Genomic DNA, 25435 nt, shown 5'->3' on the forward strand with positions numbered 1-25435 from the left:
AACTATTTGTAATACTGATTATTAGTTTCTCACACAAAGAAAACTATTGTGATGACAAAACTATATCCTTAACATATAATATAGAACAAAGAGACACTCGAATTTTCAAAATACAATTTTCCAAGAGATACTCGATTTTTCAAAATACAATTTTCAAGAAGAACAACGGTCAATAGGATAAAACTCAGGTTATTAAATAGTCAAAGTAACTGATGAGAAAATAAAATTTAATGCGTTCTTAAAAATTCCTATAGTACCTAGTTGTATGATTATTTGAATAAGAATCCATTTAGCTGTATATTATATTTAATTTCTTAAATTTGAGTTAAATTTATTTATTTTTCTTCAAAATTTAAAACTAAATTTTTAATACGTAAACTATTTTGATATTTAAAGTTAAAGAATAAATATTTGAAATAAAAAAAACACACATTAAAAAATAATTATTTTTAGTTTAGAATGTTTGTTGTGTTTCTGGGGATATTAACCTCACTAATAACTTTACTTAGGATTTTTTTTTCATTTCGAAGTGTCATTCCTAGAACTAGCACAATTTACCAGTGCTTTTAAAACCATTGTTACTACCCGGAACTAATAATACACATACGTTCTCAATCCATTACTTTTAGTCAAGCCATGATATTTTGAGAAAAAGAAAAAAACACTAATCAATATACGACATGTTTTAAGAAGAAGAACAAAAGAAAGCTAAATAGCTTTAAAATGGCAGTTATGGGAATTTTAAAACCACAAACATTTACGAGGTTTTAAAACCCCTTAACAGTAACAGGGTCTTAAAATCCCATGAAGGTTTTAAATCACAGGCAGTAACGAGAGTTTGAAACTCCAAGCATTACCGGTAATTTTGAAAATCGTCGGTAAGTTATGTTAGTTTCAAGGATTGCTGAGAACTCTAGGTAATCTTTTAACTACGGTGATACTTGCTATGATGCACTGACACTTCAACTTGAATCACGTATTCGTGTCTGACACATATTCGTGTTTGATACTTTAGGATATTTTATCAATACTTATCAATAAAATATTTAATTTATAAAATCATAGTACATTACAAATAAATCTTTGAATAATGATCAATTTTATGACAAAAATTAATTAGTCACTATATAGTGACCAATTAAGGTAGTAATTTAAAAACTAAAAATTATTGAAAACTAGTTCCAAAAAATTATAATATGTCTCTAAATTAAAAATTAAAATAGTTTTTATTATGAATTGGTTTCTAAATTGGTCACTAATATTAGCTACCAAGGTTGCTACCAAAATAATTGGTCTCTAAATTAATTTCTAATTAAAAAATTGGTCACTAACATGTCTAACATGTTTTTGGTTACTAATATTTGTCATTATTTAAAAGTTTTCTTGTAGTGATACTTTTATGATAACAATAATTTATATTGTTTTTATGTTGACAAGTTTAGTACATATAGTTTTAATTTGGATTAATATAATAACAATCATATATTTATTATGTTTTTAAGAATTATTATACACTTCTCAAAATTTTAATATTTATATATCATATATCTATCACGTATCATGTACTATTATTTTCAAACTAAATATATTGATATATCGAATATGTGTCGTATCTGATACACATATCGTATTCATGTCTCATAGCTTCTAAGAAAAGAAAGAACCCTAAAGCTATTAGTGAGGTTAAAACCCTAGAAATCAAAAATAACCCCACTTGAAATTTTTTTTTTTTTATAGTAAACTTGAATATAATATTTCAATATAATTATTTGAAGTTTGAAACACATTTATAATACTTTTAAAATCTTAATAAAACATTTATAATAATTTAAGTTTAAAATATTAATAAATTTAAATTTACTTGTGTAGTCGAAACTATTCACAGTTTAAATAAAATATTTTGAATTTTTTTATAAGTTTAAATTTAAGAAAAGTATCTATAATAATTTTTAAATAATTAAAATTGATAATCCCACTGTTCAAGATAGAATTTATAGCACTTCTTACGCATTTAAAATTAATATATATATATATATATATATATATATATAAAATCTTATATAATTAAATTACAGTAATAAATTTAATTAATCAATATCAATTTTGTTGCAAAAAGAAATAAACTATATTCTTTTAAAATTAGAAATTATTCGTAAGACATGTAATTTTCTCTAACAATCAGAGTTAGCATATAATTAACCTGTTTAATCTGAATCACAATTTTTAGGAATGAAAACATAAATGTAAACTCAAAATATTAAATTAAAAATTACTAATTTATTTTCAACTATCACAATTTTATAATAATTATATAATGGAATCTACCCAGAATGCTTCGTGGAAAAATGATGCGTATGAAGTGAGTGAGAACACGAGCTATTATGTTTTTTACAAGGATCAGTAATATATATTCAGACTCACTAAAATACAAGTTGTGATTAATTTTGAAATGATATATTTTTTTATTAAAGTGATTCCATCGCGTTGTCTTTTTTTTTTCTATACTGAGTCTGAGTGAGTCCATCATGTTTAAGTTAAATTATAAAGAATTATTTAAAAAAAATCAATGAAACTCAAAACAAAATAAATATTAAATATTATCCTAATACAATAACTTTTTAACACACTACTAGTTAGTTAAGAAAATAATAAATAATAATAAAATACTTTTTTATTGAAAACGTAAAAGTCATTACCATTACTTTTTAAATATATTTTTTAAGAAAAAGTAAATTGTTTATTCATTTAATGAGAGTGATTCAAATATCTTCTAGCAAGTACTATGAACAATCTAAGTGTGACCAAGGAACTTTCCGCTGAAAGATAGCATCTCGATCTAACTCCTCAACTTATCGATCAAACCGAGAGAATTTTTTCTACTCTTCTTTTGTTGACTTAATGACACTTTTGGAACTCGAATTCGTTAAAAATTAAAAGTAAAGTTTCATTCAGTGAAGAGTAAAACTCAACCAATGTTACTAAATTTTGACTAACAACAGAAGAATGTTGTTGGCATGAGTTGGTGTCTATAAAAAGGTGAATCCCCAGTGAACTGAAAACTGCATTGCAGAAATTAATATAACCATTGTGTGTTAGGCTTTGGAACTGTCATGGATGAAATATTAGAATCAGGTAGAAAAGTTATGAATGGGAGAGAGGAGTATCTGAAAAGGGAAGAAGAAGAAGATGCGTTGTCGTTTTGCATGGAAAAGACGGTTTCTTTTGTGGTTCCAATGGCTTTGAAAACATTGTTTGAGCTCGGGGTGTTTGATACCTTAGCCAAAGGTGGCAAACTCTGCGAAAGAGATCGCAATTGAGATAGGGAGCAAGAACCCTGAAGCTCCTGCAATGTTGGATCGTCTTCTTGGTCTTTTGTGTTAGTATTTTAAAATTGTTAAAGGGATAGTTGAAGGGATAGAGAAAATGTGTGGATAGTAGAGTGTGAAAGTAGTAGTTGGAGAAGTGTATTTTGTAGTTGAGAGTAGTTGTATTAGATATTGTGTTAGTTGTTCTTCATGTTACAAAATGGTAGCATACATGGGTATTTATAGACCCATAGATTATTCTAGAAACTCCTAGCTAGAACTAATGCAAATACTTCTAGATTTTTCTACATAGTTGAACGTTCTTGATTTTTCTTTCTATCCTAGGCTTTTCTCCAATACTCTAGAAGTTTCTTTACATTTCAACAACTCTATCTTAGATTTTTCTAGATTGTTCTAGAATTTGCATTATACTTTAATACTCCTCCTTGATGCAAATTCGGTAACTCCAAGCATAGCACGTAGTAGTTCAAATCTTGGTCTTGGTAAGGCCTTTGTGAAGATATCTGCAATTTGATCTTCTGTCGGGCAGTACTCAAGTCGTATCTTCATATTTGTTTCCGCTTCTCTGATGAAGTGGTATTTAATTGCTATATGTTTTGTTCTGTTGTGATGCACAGGATTCTTTGTCATTGCAATGGTTGATTTATTGTCACAATTAATTGTAGTAGGGCCACTTTGCTTTTCTCCCATATCTTTGAGTATTCTTCGAAGCCATATAGCCTGACTTGTTGCTTCAGCGGCTGCAACATATTCTGCTTCAGCGGTTGATTGGGCAACTGTGGCTTGCTTCTTTGACGCCCAAGAGAATATTCCTGATCCAAGTGAGAAAGCATAGCCTGAGGTGCTCTTCATGTCGTCCACTGACCCTGCCCAATCACTATCAGTATAACCAAGCAATGTTGGATTGCCTGTGGATTTGTACCATATATCGTACTTTTTGGTTCCTTGTAGACATCTTAAAATTCTTTTGCCTACCCCAAGATGTATTTGGCTTGGGTTTTGCATGAATCTTGATAAGAGACTTGTAGCGAACATGATATCTGGTCGTGTAGCCGTCAGATAAAGTAGACTTCCAACTAGACTCCTGTATCGAGATGCATCGGCTTCTGGTGCTCCATCCACCTTTTGTAGTTTCTCATTCGTCACTAGTGGTGTGCTTACAGGTTTGCACCCGTACATCTTAAATTTCTTCAGCAAATCTTCTGTATATTTCTTTTGTGAGATGAATATTCCATCATCTCTTTGACTTACCTCTATACCGAGGAAATAACTCATCAAGCCAAGATCAGTCATCTCAAAGGTCTTCATCATATCTTCTTTAAACTCCATCAACATCTTTGTGTTGGTTTCGGTATAAATAAGATCATCTACATATAGAGAGAGTAAAAGAGTATGCTGACCTTGTGTCTTGATGTATAGTGTAGGCTCACTCTTGCTCCTCCTGAATCCTTGATTGGTGAAATATTGATCGATTCTGTTGTACCATGCACGAGGAGCTTGTTTCAGGCCATATAAAGCTTTTTTCAATCTCAACACTTTGGCTTCTTGGCCTTTAACCACAAATCTTGGTGGTTGCTCTATATAGATCTCTTCTTCAAGAACACCATTAAGGAATGCAGACTTTACGTCTAATTGGTAGATGATCCATCCTTTTTGTGCTGCAAGGGCTATTAGAGTTCTTATTGTGTCTAGTCAAGCAACTGGAGCAAATGCCTCATTGTAGTCTACTCCAGGTTGTTGTGAATAACCCTTAGCTACCAACCTTGCCTTGTGTTTGTGTATGGTACCGTCAGGGTTTAACTTTGTCTTGAAGACCCACTTAACTTCGATGATATCTTTATCTTTTGGACAGTCTGCTAGCTCCCAAGTGTTATTTTTCTCTATTGTCTTTATCTCTTCTTTCATTGCCTTGACCCATTCTTCTTGTTTTGCGGCCTCTTCAAAGGTTCCAGGCTCTAGTATGGCCAAGTTGCAAGATTCATAGATGTCTGTTAGAGATCTGATTCGTCTTGGAGTGGATTCAGGCGATGATTCTTCTTGATCTTGAATTGATGTTGGAGTTGCAGGAGATTCTGGAGTTATAATGGTATCTTGATCATTATCTTCTTGGCTTGTAGTTGGTTGATTGTTGGGCATGTATATTGTCTTCCTTTCAATTTGTTCCTCTTCCCAGTTCCAAGTAGCTCTTTCATCTACTTCAATGTCTCTACTGATAGTTAGCTTCTTTGTTTGAAGATTATAGACTCTGTTGCCTTTGGATTGTGTACTATAACCCAAAAAGATGCCTCGTACGGTCTTGTCTTCTAGTTTGTGTCTCTTTTGGTCTGAAATATGAATATAGCAAACAGATCCAAATACTCTTAGATGTTTAGCTGATGGTTTCTTACCGCTCCAGGCTTCGATTGGAGTTTTGTCTTGAACTGCTTTAGTAGGACATCTATTGAGTAGGTAGACCGCAGTGTAGACTGCTTCTGCCCAGAATGTATTTGGTAGTCCTTTCTCCTTCAGCATTGATCTCGCCATCTCCATGACTGTGCGATTCTTTCTCTCCGAAACACCATTTTGTTGTGGAGTATATGCGACTGTAAGTTGTCGTTCTATGCCTTCATCTTCACAGAATTTGTCAAACTCACGAGATGTGTACTCCTTTCCACGATCACTTCTAAGTACTTTTATCTGTTTTCCACTTTGTTTCTCGACAAAAGCCTTAAATTTCTTGAATATTCCAAAGACTTCTGACTTTGCCTTTAAGAAATAGACCCATGTCATTCTAGAGAAGTCATCAATGAAGAGGATGAAGTACCTGTTGTTGTGATGTGAAGGCGTCCTCATCGGTCCACAAACATCAGTGTGGATTAATTCTAGTAAGTCTTTTGCTCTCCATGCTTTGTCTGTTGAGAATGGAAATCGATGTTGCTTGCCGAGAAGACATGCTTCGCATGATTCATTGTTCTCCTTCAAGTAAGGAAGATCCCTCATCATATTTTTCTGATATAGAAGCTTTAAGGCATGTGTGTTGAAGTGGCCAAATCTCCTATGCCAAAGCCATGAGTCATCAACTTCCGCCTTCATGGCAATATTAGTTCCAAATTGAAGCTTATGGGAAAGCTTTTATTTCTCTTCTCCATTTTTACTTCACCAATTTCTAACATTCTACTATCATAAATTTTACATGTATCTTTCTCAAAGTGAAGAGAATACCCATTCTCCATCATTTGGCCAATACTTAAAAGATTTTCTTTAAGGTTGGGAACTAGTAAAACATCCTTGATGAATTTCATACCTTTCTTTGTTTCCACCATAACAGTTCCTTTGCCTTGAGACTCCACTGTGGCGCCATTTCCAAGACGAACTTTGACATTGACAGATTTATCAATGTCTTTGAAGATACTTTGATCTTTGGCCATGTGATTGCTGCATCCACTATCCAAGTACCAGTTTCCTTCTCCACTATGAGATTCTTGATTGGCATAGAATAAACGTTGCTCCTGATTATGTTCTTCAGCAAAGTTTGCTTGATGCTTATTTTTATTACGACAATATTTCTCCACGTGTCCAGGCTTTTTGCAATAATGACATATTGGCTTCCCACGATGCCAACAGTCTTTTTCTGCATGACTTGATTTATTGCAAATGCCACACGGAGGATATTTATCTTTCTTGCTTCCAGAGAAATTTCTAGAATCTTTGCTTCTAGAATATTCTTCAGTATTATTCTTTTCTTCTTCTTCTCTCCTTTTGGGTTGTAGTTTGAGCTTTGATTGGAGGGCATTTTCGACTGAATTTGTATCAGCACGATTATTTAATCTTGCTTTGTGCGCTCCAAGGAGACCAACTAATTTACTTATCGATAGAGAAGATGGATCCGAGGAAGTTTCTATGGAAGCTACTATGGAATCATATTTCTCTGTGAGAGTGATAAGAATTTTTTCTACCACTCTTTTTTCCTTAATTTCTTTTCCATATAACTTCATTTTATTCACTATTTCTTTTATTCTTCCATAGTATTCTTCAATGGTCTCAGATTCCTTCATTCTGATGGTCTCAAATTCTCTTCTTAGATAGTGTAGTTTAACGGAGCATACCTATTCATTGCCTTCAAATTCTTCTTCCAAAATATCTCATGCCCTTTTTGCAGTTTCTGCATCCATGATCCTCCTGGCGATAGTTTCTCCCACAGCTTGTTGAAGAACAAACAATGCTTGGGCATCCTTTTGTTCAAAATCTTCTAGCTTTTTCCGTTCCTCCTCAGATAGAGTCTCAATATTATCTGGTTTTGTATAACCAGATTGAACAATATCCCACAATTTTTGTGAGATAAAATATGTCTTTAGTTTAAGTTTCCAAAGGTCAAAATTTTTACCGGTAAAAACTGGTAGGAGGACTGAAGAAAAGTGAACAATGTTAGAAGCCATAGATTAAGAGCAAAAACTCTCTTCTTTTGGAAGTATAGAAGGAAGGTTTTGAAAGCAATAGAGTAATTTTTCTACGCCCAATAAATGATCGAACGTAGCTCTGGTACCACTGTTAGTATTTTAAGGTTGTTAAAGGGATAGTTGAAGGGATAGAGAAAATGTGTGGATAGTAGAGTGTGAAAGTAGTAGTTGGAGAAGTGTATTTTGTAGTTGAGAGCAGTTGTATTGGATATTGTGTTAGTTGTTCTTCATGTTACAAAATGGTAGTATACATGGATATTTATAGACCCATAGATTATTCTAGAAACTCCTAGTTAGAACTAATTCAAATACTTCTAGATTTTTCTACATAATTAAATATTCTTGATTTTTCTTTCTATCCTAGACTTTTCTCCAATACTCTAGAAGTTTTTTTACATTTCAACAACTCTATCTTAGATTTTTCTAGATTGTTCTAGAATTTGCATTATACTTTAATATTTTGATTAGTCACTCTCTGTTATCATGTTCTATCCCTCAACAAGAACCACACCCTCAGAGGTTCTACTCTCTCCTGCTTCCAATTTTTTTGTGACTGATCCTCCAGGTGTATCACTGGGATCCTCCGTCAAATTGCTTCTGGACGAGGTCTTCTACAAAAGCTGGTAACTTTTTCTCACCCTTATTCCCTGCAACATAAATCTTTTCTTACTTTTCAGTTGTTGAGTTCTGGGGTGGTGTTGACTCAGGAGCGAACTGAAAGGATCAATCCTAGAAGGGGGTGTAGCATTCGACAGGGCCCATGGCATGCATGCCTTCGAATATCCACGTGTGGATCCCAGGTTTAACGAGGTTTTCAACAAAGGTATGATAGGCCTCACCACTGTGATTATGAAGAGGATTCTCGAGTTATACGATGGTTTTGAGCATGTCTCTAGGCTCGTCGACGTTGGTGGAGGTTATGGGGTCAACCTCAAATTGATCAAATCCAAATACCCTCACATTGAGGCTATTAATTTTGACTTGCCTCATGTGGTCGAAAATGCCCCTCTCCATCCAGGTATTGATTGTCTCCAATTCTTCATCTATGATGAACTCTGACAAACCAAAATGATAAACTCACAGGTGTTTAATCTGCAGGTGTGGAGCATGTGGGAGGAGACATGTTTGAAAGCGTTCCTTCAGGAGATGCCATTTTTATGAAGGTGGGTGGGTATATATGCATCTAAATGTTGATTTTTGATATGTTTATGAGACGATTGATTGACATGATAACTTGGTGGATGAAAAATTTCAGTGGGTACTTCATGATTGGAGTGATGAACATTGCGTGAAGGTGTTGAAGAATTGCTACAAAGGGATTGGTGATGATGGAAAAGTTATTGTGGTGGAGTCAATTGTGTCGATGGTGGCTGAGACAAGTGTTACTGCGAAGGGTGCTTTGGGATCTGATCTCATAATGATGACTCAAAACCCAGGAGGGAAAGAGCGAACACGCCAACAAATGATAGAATTGGCAGAAGCATCTGGGTTCAGTGGGGTCAGATTCATATGCTCTGTATGTGGCACCTGGGTTATGGAGTTCTACAAGTAATCAATGTTATTATGCAGAATGTGAAGTTCTATCACAGAACAAGGGAAACTATAGTGCTCATAAGATAGTCTCCATGAATAATATATTATCATAAGTTGCTTGGAAACATTTTTCCTTTAAACAGGCTTTTAAATAAGGTGGTCAAGTTATGTTTTTAATTAATTAGGTCAACTTATAGATATAAAAGGATTTATAAATTTGAACATGCAGAAGTTCAAAAACTGGCTTAATTACTTTATGTTTTAGTTTAAAACGTTGCCAAAATGAGCTAGTCAAATTAAAAATTTTGTAACATAAATTTAATTGTATATTTTTTATTTAGTACGTTACATGAAATAATAATCATATTTTTTTAGGATTTAATTACAAACTTAGTCCCTAATTTATGTCTTTAATTTGTTTTGGTCTATTAATTATATTTATTTTTTACTTAAGTTCCTATTTTCTTTTAAAAAAAAATTAAATTGGGTTATTAAAATTTAGGTATGTGTCAAAATTTAAATCATTTTAATATGATGCGTCAATGTTTCAAAGTATATATCAGGTGATATATATATATATATATATATATATATATATATATATATATATATATATATATATATATATATATATATATGAGAGATTGGAGGAGTATCTTTTTACACCTCTAATAACATTAAGTTTCATACTTTGAATAATGAAGGTTATGATAATGTCCATTGAAGTCTAATTTGATGTGACATATATAATGGTAACTTACATATTTCCAAATGTTCCCTTTCTGCTTTATGCCTTGTCTTAAGCTCCATTTGCTTCAATTTTAGAAGTGACTTAAGATTCATATACTGTGTTGATGCTCTCTTTTACAAGTTATTTTAGCAAGATGCTAACCATATATAGGTCTCGCAGAAAATGAAATGGTCTAAATGATAAGGTATCCTTCAAAGTCATGCATTCATGCATTAACTGAAGTAAAATGTTAACTTTGAAATTCACAAAGGGATAATATCTATATATATAACTGAAGAAATGTTTACATGTTGAAGTAGATTTGATAGATTAAAAAGATTACATTTATTTTTGAGGCTAGATTATAAATTACATGGGATGAAGTATGGTCAGAAGCTTATTGGGACAAAATGAAGCACGGTTGCATCTTCAACGAAAAATGCTGCAAGACAGATCTCTAATGCATCTAAGCACCAATTCCTCACTGCTTTAGCTGCTCCCAATTATTTCATTATATGTTTCTTTTACCTTTCTTACAAAAGCGTCCCTGTAACACCAACCACATTATGGACATCAACTTCATTAATTCATGCAACCAAATCATACTAAATTATTATCAACACAATCTGCCTCTACCTGTCTGGCTTGAAAACTAGGTTCTTGTAAGCAAACCACTGCAAAGAAAACACAAATTGAAGATGAAATACTATTCATCATCATTTTCAATTTAAAACAGTTTCATCAACTTACCCCAGTGTAGCCAATGCCTACAACCTCAAGAACCCCAGGAATTAAAGGAAGCCTATCAATTGCCTGTTACAAGTAACAATCATTGCTTATGTTAATGCATTTGATAATGCATTTGATGGCAGCACAAAACACAGTAATCAGTATTCAAAAATAACATACTGAGATCATTCCTGCAGAGCCCCATAATGCAACCACACCAGCTACGGCCAGTGAACTCACTGCATATTTATCTTCAACTTTCTCCCACTACGTACCCAACGTTAATTAGTAAAGTCAGAAACACAATATATAGCAACTTCACATGCATTATTACCCTTTTGTAATTAGCACAAGTTCGTTACTTGATCAGATAATTTGAGATCCTTACAGCTTCTTGAATAGTCTTCACAATCTCTGGCGTCTCAGCAAAAACAACCTCAGTTGTGGCAACTTCTGCTGCTGGTGCCTCTCTCGTGGTGGCCATTCCCATAACATTTCTAGCAATCCTGCGACCTGAAAGACTCAAACTTTAAAAGTTGATAACACTGAAGAAGCAAGGCTAGAAATATATCCATGATTCATAGATCGATGAGCATGATCAACCTGAGACTTCCATTCATTGCATATTTTTGTGAAATCTGAGAAAGGTTTTGAGATAAATGACTTACAGAAAGCAGCGGTTTTCCCAGGACGAGTGTGAGAGTGCAGAGGTGGTGGAGGAAGAGTGGGAAGGGTGACACATTGTGGGGAAGAAGCCGGTGATTGCCTTGGAGGCTTGGCATCAACAAGGGTGGAGGAAGAGGATAAAGAGAGGGTTGAGGCCATTGCAAGTATAGTGTGGTATGAAGGATTGTGAGGCGAGCAGGGAAAGAATATAGATTATGTTGTTGAGATATTTTATTTGGCGTGTTTTGTAATTTTTTTGGCATAGATATGAATGTGAATGGTGTTTGATAATGTGGGAAAGGAGTGTGGAAGTGCTTCTGCCACAGTTTGAAGTGCTGAACCACTCATTTCTTCTCATTCTGGATAGTGTCATGACATGGCTTCTTGGATAGGGCTTTTATGGTTTTTCCAACTCTAACACTTTCTTTACAATCATCATGCAAAAATATCTTTCATCTAAAATGTGAAAAAACAGCTTCCCAAAATATCTTATTATGGTGAAATTAAAACTAATAAAAAATCCAAACTTTAGTCCTACAACTCCCACAGCCTCAAACAAACTTGAAAAGAAAGGAAAACTCTATTACTTCCTGCATCCCCACAATTACTAACTACACCCCCTACTAACTGCACTATTAAGTGGAAGAAAAAAAAAAGGAAGAAAAGAGAAAACTAAAAAAAAAAAAACTTGCTTCGGAAAATTCTTTCCAAGACACATTTGATATAGAAATATTTCGAAAAATTCTTTTCGAAAGGTATTATATGCAATTTTTGAAAAGCTTATTCTAGAAATCCTATTCTTAAAATCTTGTTTCAGAATGCATTTCACAAGTCCTGAAAATTCTATCTTAAAAATTTTGTTTCGTAAATTTTATCCCAAAAAAGTTTATTCTGAAATATATAATCTTGAAATCAGTTTTACGAAAAGTAAAATCATATTTTGAAATTTTGAGGGAGTCCACAAAAGAAACTGTGGGGCTACAGGAAGTAAAATCCAGAGTAGATTTTGTTGAGTTATTTATTTGTTGGAGCCCATAATCAATTTAGCACCTCAGAATGACAGAAACAAAAAGAGAGGATAAAGCTGATATAGTTTCACCAATACTATGTATGCTACTGATGAGTTATCAAAAAGTTAATTTTTATAAACTTTAACATAAATAATTAGGATTATCAAAATTGTCTATGCAAGTTACATCATAAAATGTATTGATGTTTTATTCTTTTTATTCACTTTTGGAAATAGCTACTTTAAGCTTTTAGACTATGTTCATTAGTGCTGATAAAAAAAAAATCATGTTCATTAATTATGCGAATATTTGTCCTGTTCTTTTATAGATTGGTACGTATAAAAAAATATTTAAGATTTTATTTTTGTTACTTTCATTTTTGTATACATTTTCATGTTTTTAAAATAACAAGTATGTATTTTTAATCAATTATAATATTATACATAATTTATTACTTATTGATCTTAAATAAATGAAAACAAAACAAGCATTGGTAAAATGACAATTAAATAATTTTCCTACATATAAAAATATAGATCAATTGTTCTTTACTCATAATCTCGTAAACAGAAAAATCTAAATATACATTTTTATAATAATGTTTAACTGTTGCATATTTTTATAAAAACATGTAAGGTAGCATGTTAAATGGATTAGTTAGTGTGGCATGTGATTAGTTTTTACCAAAATTTTACGTAAACTATTTTATTAACTAAAACCGACTAAAAAGAAGTATGTTTTAAACACTAAAATTATATATAAATTAAGGGTTAAATATGTTTTTGGTCCCTTAACTTTTAGTAAATTCTGGAATTAGTCCATCTCTAAAACTTTGGTCCAATTTAGTCCTCCAGTTTTATAATTGCGTGAATTTAGTCCTTATAAACAAATTTTGTTAAGTTTATTTTACATCTCAAACGAGTTTACAACTTGAATACTATCATGAAATACATTTAAAACGTTAAATATAAATTTAACAAAATTTGGTGGAAATGATTACATCCTCACAGTTTTAAAGTTAAGGGACTAAATTGGACTAAAATTTTCGAGAAGAACTAATTCCAATTTTCACTACAAATTGAGGGACAAAAACATATTTAACCCTATAAATTAAATCACAGAAGTTTTGCTGCTCAACTATTTTATTTACGTATATTATTGTTTAACTTTCAAAATTTCACATATTTTAATGTAGAACTTTAAAACACCATAGATAATTGATATGGGATGAAAATTGAATGGTACACTTTCCTACTTAACTTTCAAAATTTGATTCTAACATCCAACTTTTAAAACTTTGCAGAAAGAACACTTTCGCAGAAGATATGAAAGATTATGAAAAAAGTTATAATGTGTTTGGTTTGTTGAAGCTTGAATAAGAATTACATTGAAAAAGTGATTCCTTTGCCTACTAAGTTGTGGTTCTTCATTCCACTATGCACTAATCAATCACATAAAAGGGAATCCAATACCTTCACACCAAACTTCACTCTCAAAATCAAACTCCATTAGAGAGGAAGCTTCATAGATGCTATGCCCACCATTCACTGCCTTAGAATTTATAACATTCTTCTTTTATCACCTATCTTTTTATTCATTAGAGATTATAATTAATTATTATATTCTAATTAAACTTTCATCTTTATCTATTATTTCTTTTTATTTTTATTCCTAACTTTTGGGGGAAATACTATTGATTTTCAAATTCTAGGACAATATATTAAATATTATTTTCTTAATCATAGCTTATAATTAAGTTTTAAAAGTATTAAAGCAATAGGTTACTATGCATATTATAAAGTTAGTGATACTAAATAAATATGTATTTAATTATATTTCTAGTTACTATAGAATAAGTGGTTTTTTTAATAGAGAAATTATTTTTATTTTGTCTCTCTAAAATTTAAAATGATTAGTTGTAATCCCTTTAAAAATTTCATCCTTGTAATTTTTTTTTTAAGTTTACTTCTTCTAAACTATGAATTACTTTTTTATTCTTAAAATTTATTTTAAAACAAATAACTAATATTTAATTTAGAAATCAAGGTTTTCTGATGCATCGATGTTGACATTGTATCCCATACATTAGTTGTTGATTTTATTTAAGATTATGAATTGTCCTTTTGGTAAACAGATAAGTCAAAAGCAAAGCATCACACAATAACCTATACAAAGTAAAATTTCAGCATTTTAAAAGATAAAAATGATTTTTTTTTTATAAATACTACAATCAAAACCTATTAATTTTAGAAACATTGAAAACATGTTTAGTACGACAAAATATAATCCGATAAAAAATATTACTTATATTTCTTAATTTGCATATATTATTTGAAGTATGTAAATAGAATAACCAAAAATGATAGTTAATTGTTTATCATTGGACCATGATACTTTCACATCTAGTAATTTTTTAGACTCACTATATTTTTATTAATTTTTTTTTTCTGTTTTCAAATACAAAAACTCATTTTTTAATGATCATTTTAAAAAATGGGTTATGAAATAGTTGGTGAGTTTCAAATGATTATTTAATCTGTCTATTTGTTCATCTAACAATGCACTCATTCCAATATCTAAAACACCACTCCTCACTTGTCTATGGCAGCAGATGCAAATGCTGAAGGGATAATTCTAAGCCCTGCTTCATGTGGAGCCATGAAAGTTAACTGCCTTCTGCAACAAAACTTCACTTCATATCAACATAATTCTCCAGTTTTTAGAGTCTACATATCCAAATCTTCTATTCCCACATGGCCTGCAAATTTTAGCACCATTTTTTCCCCCTTCTAACCAGAGATCAAAATATCAATGCTATGTAACCGATTACGCTTACTTTTGGCTTTACAAAAGCATAGAACTTTATAGATCACTTAGGCTAATGCCTTACTTTGCTGCACCAAGTGCCATAACCATTGCAACACAGTTGAAGAAACTCCATTCACAAACAATTTGAGAAGCAAGAGAAGAAACACGTTGTCATCCTGGTTCCTCTAAATTAATAAAAACATAACCTCGTACACTGCAACTTGGGAAATTCTTTCACTTTTACCTTTTCTAACACACTGAATTTGCAAAAAAACTAACCCCTATACATAACTTTTCTGGTTTCGAAGGGAATAAAAAAAATAGAGTTGCACATTATTACACTGAATTGAAGACAGAAAAAAAAAACCATCATACGTCGACATCGCAGGGTGTAACTCCGAGGAGAGGAACTGGACCCACCAAACCTTTCTTCAAACCCATCAACACATCGCACTTCACATACAGTCCATAGTGCGCAGTTTTGATGGCACCAGCTTTCCACCTCACCCTGCCCTGAAATATGAGCCTCAGACCCACCACCCCATAAGCCTCGTCCACCACCAACCCGTTTGACACCTCCACCGACACCGGAATCGCGGTGCCTCCGATCACCGGAGACACCGATACCGCGGTGTGTTTACCCTGGTGCAGCGGCGGCAGCAGGACCTGTGGCGTTATGGCCTGGTTCCTGTAGGAGACGAAGGCTGATAACCTGTCGTAGTAAATGGAGACGCGCCTGTTGGGGTTCTTTATGAGGACTGAAAATTGCATGGTGGTCGACATGAGCGGTGGGGTGGTGGCGTTGAGGCCGTAGATGGCGGCTCCGATCACCGTGAAGCGGGGCTTGTGGGGACGGTAGACCAGCCAGAGCACGAGAAGAGTAACACCTGCTAAGAGGAGGAAGATGGTGATGGCTGTGCATGCTGCACGTCTCGGATCATTCGAATCTTTGTCTTTCGACATTTTTCCTTTGTTTGCAGTGTGAGACTATGGAGTTTGGCAGTGAAGAAGAGAGAAAAGATGGAAGAAGTGAGAGGTCAATATAGGAGAGGAATCTAAGAGCAAAGTGTTTGTATGCTTTTACTTCATATTTTTTTCATATATACATACACGTGTCTGTGTCTGTGTCTCATTTTATTTTGTTTTTTTTTCTTATGATAAGCAACTCTCACTCTTTACACACTTTAATCATGTTTTGTAAATCATTATCCAACAATTGCTTGTTTTTAACTAAGTCTCTACAAAAAGAAAGATGCTGTAATAATGTGATAGATCACAAAAGTCACAAAGGAGAGTTGGAATTGGGTCACTTGGTATTGGAGTGCTTTTACATCTCTTTCAATCCAATTTTTTTCTTCTTTACTTGTTCTCCCTTTCACTTTTCTTTGCCTATCTCTTGCTAAGAATATAACTCTGTACATTTTGATTCTGATTACTCATCACTTCTTTTGCAGGCAATGTCTTTTACTTTCCCCACTCAGACTCCTAGCTATTTATGTGTGTTTTTCTCTCTCGTTTCACTTCTAATTGCATTTGCTTTAACTGTCATATGAAGATGAGTGAATAAAAACAATGAGTTAACTAATTAATTGCTTTATAAAATTAATCCAATGAGAATTGGGAACATTCCAAGTTTTTTGGTAGAAATTAGTTAGTAAAGAAAAGTAAGCCTGTAGATCTTGATCTTATTTAATTTGACATCACAGTGATTTAACAGAATGAATGAATTGTTGTAAATTTTCTGATTCAATAAAAGGAAACTGTGCTTATGTCAGTGTATGCTAATAGTCAAACCTATATTGAAAATCAAATGTGGAACCAACAAAGTTCACTGCTTTCTGATGCAAGCTTATGTTAAAAAAAACAAAAAGAATAACTTCTTTTTCATGGGGTCTGGTTTTTGCTCTGGAAAATAAATGAAGCACCAAAAGAGAACAAAAGTAGAGGAGGAGAGGGAACCGAAAGACGAGCTAAAGGAGATGTGCCTCAATTTGACTCCTTTCGCCGACATATGGATAAACTTAGACTTAAAAAATGAACAGTTTCTGCATGCAATGAAAGAGAGATGAGATATCAAACACTTATGTGTTTTCTCTTCAGCTATACACACGTTTGGTTCCGTTTGGACCATACCTCTCAAGATCCTACAGCAAACTCAACATCATGTGGTGTGTTTCCCACATCTGGCATGCACGCGTCGCATACAATTTATACACATCACACCTGTTATCACTATTTATGCTTTCGCTGCCCTAATTAAGACCTTCAAAACTGATTTATCCAAATTATAAGAAAACATTAAAATCTATCATTAACTCTGTTTAAGAAAATCGTTTGCTATATTTTTATCTAAGCATGAAGTCTAGTAGTATTAGACATTAAATTTCGCATTAGTTAAAAACATAAAAATAGAATCTGAAAATAATATATTAGCAAGAATTAGGAAAAGAAAAATGAAATACATGAACAGTGGGGTCCAAGTGCTTTTACCAATGTTCAGTGATTACAGAAATTTCAAGCAAATTACCAATGTACCTACGCTGACTAGCTTAGCTTGATTGTGCAACCAAGACTCTAGTACTCTTAAAGGGGGCTCAAATGATCAATGGAAATATTAAAAGATTACAATCCATATAAAATATAACTCCATTTTACATCTTATTTCAATCCTTTAAGATGAAAGCATACCACTGCCTATATAACGAATAACCCTATACTAGCATTCAATAGAGAAACATATACACGAGGTAAAATCAAAATTTCAAATCAATCCTACTAAATAATTACAATCCTACATTCTAAAAGACAACCAAGATGACCACTCATAAGAAAATACTAACAGCGCTAAAAGGAAACATGTTTCACCAGACACACTATACCTATAGTTAATCCTTGTCGAGAGAGGCAAATCAGTTCTGGAAGTTAAATTTTAATTCAGTGATGAAGGTAATTTCAAGAAGCCATAAGAAAATAATTTCAGGAATCACCACCCAGATCTGATACCGGAAGACCACTGTCTACTTGGCGAACAAATTGTCCTTTCACCCGAGGGCGCTGCTCTGCCAATCTCTTCCGGCTTTGATATCGGACCTATGCAAAAAAAATCCAACAATAAGCAGCTGCGAGGATCTTTCAAAAGCAACTTAGACAAGAAAGTAATCACAATTTCAATGGTGAGATTCTTAATTAAAATATGGTATAGGAATTTCAAAATTGACTAGACCCGCTAATAACATAAACGCTAAACTACTGAAGTTTCAAATCCTAAATTGTGGCAGTTTCAGAAATACATGGCAGCAAGAATTGCATGACGCCCCGATAATGCCTTTACCATAAATATTTCAGAAGTAGCTCTTTCCAGAAGCAGTAATAGCACGGTAGCAATACCTTTTTCTCATAGCATCTGTCTTTCCGCTTAAGTCGAAACTTTGTTAGAGCTGCTTCTCGCTGGCTGGTGCGATGAGAATCTGTCCCTATGAATCCATCATGACTGAGGTGACCGATATCAATGAAACTTTCGTGGTTGTCCTGGGTTACCTTAGCTGAAGTAGCATTTCCATCACTTGTGCAGCCAATGCTTCTGTATACACCACTACAATTATGATTTGTTGTATCATGGTAAAGAGCGGTATCAGCAGTCTGACTAGCAGCAGGAGAGTCCCCTGTCTCAAAATCTAAATGGCTTTGGTCATTTACATTTTTATCAGAAGCATGGGTTGCATCGTCAGAGCAGTGACGATGTTTTGAGTTGCGACTTTGAGGCTTAGACTGGGAGGAAGTACTAGTGGGAAGCGGAGAACTCTCTTTCTGGAACACTGATTTTGGAGCCCATATGGGATGGACACCTGATTCAGAATAAAGCATAGAGGGGAAGACATTTTCATTTCCAGTTGACTTGTGATGATCATAAGTAACCCCTGTAGCAGGAAAGAATCCAAGTTGACTGTTCGGTAATTTTGGATCAACTTGTCCAGATTGACCAATATCCGGAGTGGTGATTTTCTCCTTAATTTGATCTTTTGCACCATATTGATGAGAAGTAGATGCGTTTTCAAATAACTCACGGGATTTCTGAGAATCATGACTAACGTTTGTTAATTGTGCAGAGATAGTTGATGGTGTTGGACAAAAGGGCTGCAACAATTTACTACTACCATACCTGCAAATTTATTTTTATCACAAATCATTAAAATTATCTGTATTTTTTGAAAGCTCAAAGCAAGAATTGATACTGATTTCTTGACCTACAAAAATAGAAGGCAAGTCGTCCCACCCCTCCCACTAGAGAGTACACGTATGAAGCAGATTATAGAAATAAAAGGAAAAATTGATTTTGCTAAATTTATTATTGTTAGGAAAAAGAAAATTTCATACAACACCTATCTTTAGTACTTGATTAAGAACGAAAAAGTCCAAAAATAGTAGAGAACTCACCTAGAAAAGGCAGAAGCATTTGAATGGTTCCATATTTGCCTTTCCTCAACTACAGCTTTGTATGAGCCTCCAGGAAAATATCTTATCGAAAGTTCCAATTGTGTATCAAAGTCAAACTTGGAAACGTTACCACTACTGAAACAACATTTTTCATCAGTGCTCTTTGGGAGTGTCTTGAATGTACCAATCAAGTCAATGGCCCCAGTAGACGGACTTTCCAATTCATCACTGCATCCATGAATATCGGCATTAATCTCAGGATTGGTTTTGGTCAACTCTATTCTTAGAACTTCATCTTGATTTCTCATTTCACCGAAATCATATCCTTGACCTGGCCTTAAGCCTGTTGGTTTAAAAGTTTTGTTGCACACTTCATCTTCTGATATAAATATTGATTTGGCTGCAATACATGCTAATTGTAACTGAGTAACAAAATAAGGGCAAAGATTTTAACAAAAGTACAAAATAAAGGAAACTTGCGCACCTCCAGCTTTGTCATTATGTTTATCTGATTCCCTTTCACATTTTGTAGAGTTTTCATGCTTAATTGTGCCAATATCGCTCAGATTTGAAGAACTCTTCAGCTGTGAAATATCCTGAATATTTTTCATGCATATACTTTCAGCTTCAAAAATGGAGATGTACAAGTTCTCTCTACATAGGAGTTGGCAAAAACATGCAATTTCTAAATAAAATCATGAAACCAGCCTAACCTATAAAAATTTCCCAAGTTGGGAGAAGAGTGGTTTCATATACATGTAATGGAAAAGGGATTCAAGGTTTATGTCTTTGTAAGTTACTCATGCCAAGCAATGAAAGTGATGAAAAGACTTCAGAAATTGAATTAGCGCAATAAAAAATTAGTTGTAGTTTCACACCTAACACTGAAATCGAGAAACTGACATATGAAACAGTCATATTACAACATGTTATTTCGGTGAAAGTTTAGAGGCTGGGAGAGAAAAACTTACTTGAACCTCACTTGTTTTCTCGCTGCATTCATTATTTTTTGGTGTAGAAGCCACAGAACCGCTAGAATCATTGCTAGCAGCATGATTTTCTGCAGCAAAACCAAGTTCAATCTGTGGCAGTGTTAAATTTTAAGGAGACCCGCTTATATGTATAGAAAACGTGAATTGAAGCAAGAAAAGGAAAATACAAGTCAAAGTGTTCACACTAATAGACAAAAGAAAAATATCAAAACATTGCCAGAATAATATTGAAGAATATGACGTACGACATGCCTTCTCCACACATGCTGCCACAAGTTTCTTAGCTCATTCTTGCGAACAGGTTTTATAAGAAAATCAACTGCACCTTTTAACATGCATCTGAACACCATGCTAACTGAATCGTGAGAAGACATCACTGCAAAACCATAAGAAGGTGAGAACAAATTTGAGTCCATTAGCCATATCTAACTACTAACAGCAACAAGTCAACTCATACTTATGACGGGAATGTTTTTGCAAACGTCATGCTCCATGATTAAACTAAGAAGTGAAAATCCAGATATTGATGGCAAATCCACTTCAGTTAATATGAGATCTATGTCAGATGCTTTGTTCTTCAATGTCTCCCATGCCTTTAGGCCGTCACAAACTGTGGCAACTGCATGCAAAAAATTGCAATTAAGAAGTTCATAAGCATCTTGAGCTTGAAGGTAAATTCACTTTTCAAACACTAACGTGGAAGGAAATAACTTACAGAGTGCCACCACAAAATACACATTTGCATGAAACAATACACTTTATATTTAATTAAAACAAATAACGAATATTTAGTTCAAGTACGTTGTGATTAGCTAACTGTTAAGACAAATTAAACTCCTAGGCCGAGAGCCATCTGCTGAGTATTTTAAAGATTGATTTTGATTTTCCTGCAGCAGAGTGAAGGTAAATTATGTTCTTCGCGAAGCTAATTCATACCTGGATTACGTGGCTAAGCGGGACATGCAGGAAAAAGGACCACATGAAGTCGTAAGTGAAACAAACAAGATTGATAGCCAGTTATTGAAATATCTACCTGTGTTCGTTTGTTTACTTTAAACACGTTTAAAGAGGAAATAAAGGTGGTTTTAATTTTCTCCAGAATTAAACAATATCTTTCAGAAAATGAAAGAAAAAAAAAAAAAAAAAAAACCTTTGTAACTGCATTTACGGAGAAGTGCAGCAATGATCTGTCGAGTGGAATCATCAGCTTCCACAAGCAACACCCGGAGCACCATCCGAGGCAGAAAACGTTCCCACCGAACCATGGAGGCATTGTTGCTCTGTTCCTCCTGAGTCTGCATCACACCCTTTCCACCCGCAACCACTTCACTCATTCTCAAGCAATTTGCTTCTGCTGCATTAATCAAAAACACCACACCAAAACCCTAATTGCACGCGAGAAAAGTAAGAAGAAGAAGAAGAAGACACCTCATGCTGAGTCTTAAGTTCAGCAGTGAAAATATCTTAAAAGTCTGCTAAATTGAGTGGAGGCGGAGAGAGAGAGAGAAAGAGAATTTCAGAATTTTCAAACCGCCTTCAATACTTTGCTTCACAACCGCGAAAATCCTACAAAATATCTTCTCACCACTTGCCACATACATGCATAGATACATGCGAACGTGAATCTCATCACTCTCTCAGATCTCAACTCTCACTCCATCTAAACGTGCCATGTTTCCCCTTCCGACGTGGCCCATTCTCCACCATTGGTTATTAGACACGTGCCGCATTCGTCTTCTTAGAAATGCCACGTCGTCTATGCGCCACCACATTTGAGAGGTCGTGGTGGCCACTGTGACACGTGGAGTTAATTATGTATATTCGTTTCTGCTTCCGTCACCCATCAGAAGCGAAGAAGAAGAGATGCAGAGGGTTTTTGTTCGGTCCAAAACCCTAATCACGGTTGCTTCCAATTGCATCTTCTTCCCTCCATCGCTACCCTTTTACTTGCAAAATCAAAAGCAGCAACGAGCGTTTCACAGCAACAGCAACAGCGGGAACACCCCTTTCGGATCACCAACTCGAGTTCAGAAGCTGATAGCTTCCCAATCAGACCCTCTTTTGGCCAAAGAAATCTTCGATGTTGCCTCTCGCCAACCAAACTTCCGCCACACTTACTCAACCTATCTCATTCTCATCCTCAAGTTGGGTCGCTCCAAACACTTCTCTCTCATCGACCATCTCCTCCGCTGCCTCAAATCCGATTCTCACCCCATCACCCCCACCCTCTTCACTTACTTGATCAGAGTCTACGCAGAAGCTGATTTGCCCGACAAAGCCCTCAAAACCTTCTACAACATTCTCCACTTCAATTGCAAGCCTTTGCCCAAACACCTTAACCGCATTCTCGAGATCCTCGTTTCCCACCGCAATTACATTCGTTCCGCCTTCCTTCTCTTTAGGGATGCCCACAGGTATGGGGTGGAACCCAACACCAAGTCCTACAACATTCTCATGCGCGCGTTCTGTCTCAATGGGGACATTAGCATTGCCTACTCACTGTTCAACAAAATGTTCAAACGAGATGTTGTGCCGGATATCGAGTCTTACCGGATTTTGATGCAGGCCTTGTGTCGGAAGAGTCAAGTGAATGGTGCTGTTGATCTTTTGGAGGATATGCTCAACAAAGGATTTGTTCCGGATTCTTTGACTTACACCACTTTGTTGAATAGCTTGTGTAGGAAGAAGAAGCTCAGGGAAGCTTACAAGCTTCTCTGTAGGATGAAGGTCAAAGGGTGCAATCCTGATATTGTTCATTATAATACGGTTATATTAGGATTCTGTAGGGAAGGGCGCGCTCACGATGCTTGCAAGGTTATCACTGACATGCGGGCCAATGGGTGCTTGCCTAATCTCGTGTCCTATCGTACGTTGGTGAGTGGCTTGTGTGACATGGGAATGATTGATGAGGCTAGTAAGTATGTGGAGGAGATGTTCTGCAAAGGTTTTTCTCCTCATTTTTCGGTTGTTCACGCCTTGGTGAAGGGGTTTTGTAATGTTGGTAGAGTTGAGGATGCTTGTGGAGTTCTTACTAAGTCTCTTGAACATGGAGAAGCTCCTCATGTGGATACTTGGATGGTCTTAATGCCTGTAATATGTGAAGTGGATGATGGTGGGAAAATCAGTGGTGCTTTGGAGGAAGTTCTTAAGATTGAAATAAAAGGACATACTAGAATTGTCGATGCTGGCATTGGTTTGGAGAACTACTTGATTAGGAAGATACGAGCCAACTCCACGAGAGTATTCTAAAACTTATGTAGGACTTACAACTTGCAATCATCCTTCTGTCATTCATGTGGGATCTTTGTGGTATGTTTGTTACTTTCCTACGTGTATAACCTACATAAAAATGCCCCGTCGACTATTTGCCCAAGAATCGGGCTCGCTTTTCTCAGATAGCCAAGGTTTTCTAGTGACGGTGTTGTTTGTTGAATGTCAATCATAATTATGCAACTCGACTGGAAAGTTGTCATAATATAACATACAAGTTTATAGTTGCAGACTGATTGAAGAACTTCATGCAGGTGTTTCCGGCACCAACTGATAGAGAAAACGTAAAATCTTGTCTGACTGAGTTGGCATATTGCAGCAATCCTTTCAAGCGAGCTTTGACCGCTAGCAGAGAACAACTTGTGTCAACCATTACATCTCGAGTAAGACCAGTGCTAGACAGCGATGAAACAATTAGCTATGAGCTTTTAGAGGCTGAGTATGCAATGAGGTGAATGACCCATGGGTTCAGAGACCTCTCCATACTGTTGAGACAAATGTGGCATGACTGCTAACAGATATGACACTTTGTTCATTTGAGTATTAACCTCATTGTGTAAAAGGCTTGAAGTCATTATGATGCAGAAAAGATTTAGCTAGGCGGTCTTCAGTTTAACCCAGATGCTAGAGCTTTGGTAAGTCACTTCAGTGTCATGACTCAGAACTGTTAAGGGACGAGTTTGCACGCCATACTCAAATGGCAACGATTCTAAATTTAGAAAAGGTTTGTGAGATTCTTCTAGATTTCTTGGGTTAGAACTCTTGACCTGGATATTAACTCCAGGAGAGGTTAGGGGTGTGTTGGGTATGCGGGTTGGTGTTAAACCAGAAGCGGTAGCCGCTGTGAAGTTGTAATATCCGTTTATATGGTCTCTTCACAAATTTTTTTTTTCTTTAAATTTTCATCCGATTCTTTAAATTTTCATCCGATAAGTATTACACCTTCGTTCTTACTACTTTTGGTGTTTAGTAAGTTAACTCACAATTTGCTGTATGAGTTGCATTGTTTGCTTCAAAGGCAAGAGAATAAGGAGCATTCAAATTTTCCACCGGAGAGGCTGAGATATTAAGCATATATACAGACCATCCTGTGTAAATTGGTTTTCTTTTGGAAAATCAATTTGGAACATTCTTGTATTTTTATTTTGCAAATCAATTTTAGAATACTTAAGGTGTATTTGATTCAGTTTTTGGAAAATTGATTCCAAATTTTGGAAACTAAACACATATTTATTTTCCATAACTAAACACGTCCTTAATTTAGTAAAGTTGTGTTGCATGTGTTTTGGATAATTAATTTTTGTTTAAACAATTTTACTGGCAAAGTCCAAATATCACTTTACAAATTAATGTGATTTAAAATTATTTAATAAATCACTTTAAACATTACGTTTTCACTTAAGTTTTCTTTTGTGTATTTCGTTAGTTACACTATATATTGAATTCTATTTTATACAAATGAAAAGATGTAACTATACATACCGTACAAATCAGTTAATAC

The 25435-nt window shown here is 34.5% G+C and overlaps 5 protein-coding genes across 5 annotated transcripts; 2 read left to right on the forward strand and 3 right to left on the reverse strand.

The window, feature by feature from the left end:
* The first annotated feature begins 8316 nt into the window (after positions 1 to 8316).
* Positions 8317 to 9459, forward strand: LOC114162418 (cathecol O-methyltransferase 1-like). The gene is made up of 4 exons (XM_028046289.2): positions 8317 to 8385; positions 8470 to 8780; positions 8861 to 8925; positions 9018 to 9459. The coding sequence occupies exons 2-4, from the start codon at positions 8528 to 8530 to the stop codon at positions 9312 to 9314; spliced, it is 615 nt and encodes a 204-aa protein (XP_027902090.2). The 5' UTR covers positions 8317 to 8385; positions 8470 to 8527; the 3' UTR covers positions 9315 to 9459.
* Positions 9460 to 10287: 828 nt separating this feature from the next.
* PSI-P (photosystem I P subunit) lies at positions 10288 to 11701 on the reverse strand. The gene is made up of 6 exons (XM_028046828.2): positions 11423 to 11701; positions 11143 to 11267; positions 10935 to 11021; positions 10776 to 10838; positions 10662 to 10699; positions 10288 to 10572 (listed from the first exon to the last, which is right to left on the reverse strand). Exons 1-6 carry the CDS (start codon positions 11577 to 11579, stop codon positions 10515 to 10517), a joined length of 528 nt encoding a protein of 175 aa, XP_027902629.1. The 5' UTR covers positions 11580 to 11701; the 3' UTR covers positions 10288 to 10514.
* A 3680-nt stretch (positions 11702 to 15381) lies between these two features.
* On the reverse strand, positions 15382 to 16702 carry LOC114164611 (Late embryogenesis abundant (LEA) hydroxyproline-rich glycoprotein family). Its single transcript, XM_028049340.2, has one exon. The coding sequence runs from the start codon at positions 16199 to 16201 to the stop codon at positions 15608 to 15610; it is 594 nt and encodes a 197-aa protein (XP_027905141.1). The 5' UTR covers positions 16202 to 16702; the 3' UTR covers positions 15382 to 15607.
* A 975-nt stretch (positions 16703 to 17677) lies between these two features.
* On the reverse strand, positions 17678 to 22224 carry LOC114164607 (two-component response regulator-like APRR9). Its single transcript, XM_028049334.2, has 8 exons — positions 21815 to 22224; positions 21122 to 21283; positions 20910 to 21040; positions 20644 to 20754; positions 20157 to 20268; positions 19673 to 20072; positions 18626 to 19397; positions 17678 to 18328 (listed from the first exon to the last, which is right to left on the reverse strand). Exons 1-8 carry the CDS (start codon positions 21996 to 21998, stop codon positions 18215 to 18217), a joined length of 1986 nt encoding a protein of 661 aa, XP_027905135.1. The 5' UTR covers positions 21999 to 22224; the 3' UTR covers positions 17678 to 18214.
* Positions 22225 to 22368: 144 nt separating this feature from the next.
* LOC114164608 (oligomeric golgi complex subunit-like protein) lies at positions 22369 to 24988 on the forward strand. Its single transcript, XM_085666578.1, has one exon. It carries the CDS (start codon positions 22528 to 22530, stop codon positions 23911 to 23913), a length of 1386 nt encoding a protein of 461 aa, XP_085522704.1. The 5' UTR covers positions 22369 to 22527; the 3' UTR covers positions 23914 to 24988.
* Positions 24989 to 25435: the final 447 nt, after the last annotated feature.

Source organism: Vigna unguiculata, chromosome 9 (genome assembly GCF_037176805.1).
Source record: "Vigna unguiculata cultivar grain cowpea cultivar isolate G323 ecotype 2 chromosome 9, ASM3717680v1, whole genome shotgun sequence".
In the NCBI taxonomy this organism is placed as follows: Eukaryota; Viridiplantae; Streptophyta; class Magnoliopsida; order Fabales; family Fabaceae; genus Vigna; species Vigna unguiculata.

Bases quoted from the DNA above. Each gene is read 5' to 3' on its own strand.
- LOC114162418 (XM_028046289.2), top strand. From the start codon at position 8,528: ATGCATGCCTTCGAATATCCACGTGTGGATCCCAGGTTTAACGAGGTT. The intron at 8,781-8,860 runs GTATTGATTGTC...TTTAATCTGCAG, and splicing joins AAATGCCCCTCTCCATCCAG to GTGTGGAGCATGTGGGAGGA. The intron at 8,926-9,017 runs GTGGGTGGGTAT...GAAAAATTTCAG, and splicing joins GAGATGCCATTTTTATGAAG to TGGGTACTTCATGATTGGAG.
- PSI-P (XM_028046828.2), bottom strand. From the start codon at position 11,579: ATGGCCTCAACCCTCTCTTTATCCTCTTCCTCCACCCTTGTTGATGCC. The intron at 10,700-10,775 runs GTAAGTTGATGA...TTTTCTTTGCAG, and splicing joins TAGGCATTGGCTACACTGGG to TGGTTTGCTTACAAGAACCT. The intron at 10,573-10,661 runs GTAGAGGCAGAT...TTGGTGTTACAG, and splicing joins CTAGTTTTCAAGCCAGACAG to GGACGCTTTTGTAAGAAAGG.
- LOC114164611 (XM_028049340.2), bottom strand. From the start codon at position 16,201: ATGTCGAAAGACAAAGATTCGAATGATCCGAGACGTGCAGCATGCACA.
- LOC114164607 (XM_028049334.2), bottom strand. From the start codon at position 21,998: ATGAGTGAAGTGGTTGCGGGTGGAAAGGGTGTGATGCAGACTCAGGAG. The intron at 21,284-21,814 runs GTTTTTTTTTTT...TTTTGCATGCAG, and splicing joins CCGTAAATGCAGTTACAAAG to TTGCCACAGTTTGTGACGGC. The intron at 19,398-19,672 runs GTGAGTTCTCTA...ATAAATTTGCAG, and splicing joins AATGCTTCTGCCTTTTCTAG to GTATGGTAGTAGTAAATTGT.
- LOC114164608 (XM_085666578.1), top strand. From the start codon at position 22,528: ATGCAGAGGGTTTTTGTTCGGTCCAAAACCCTAATCACGGTTGCTTCC.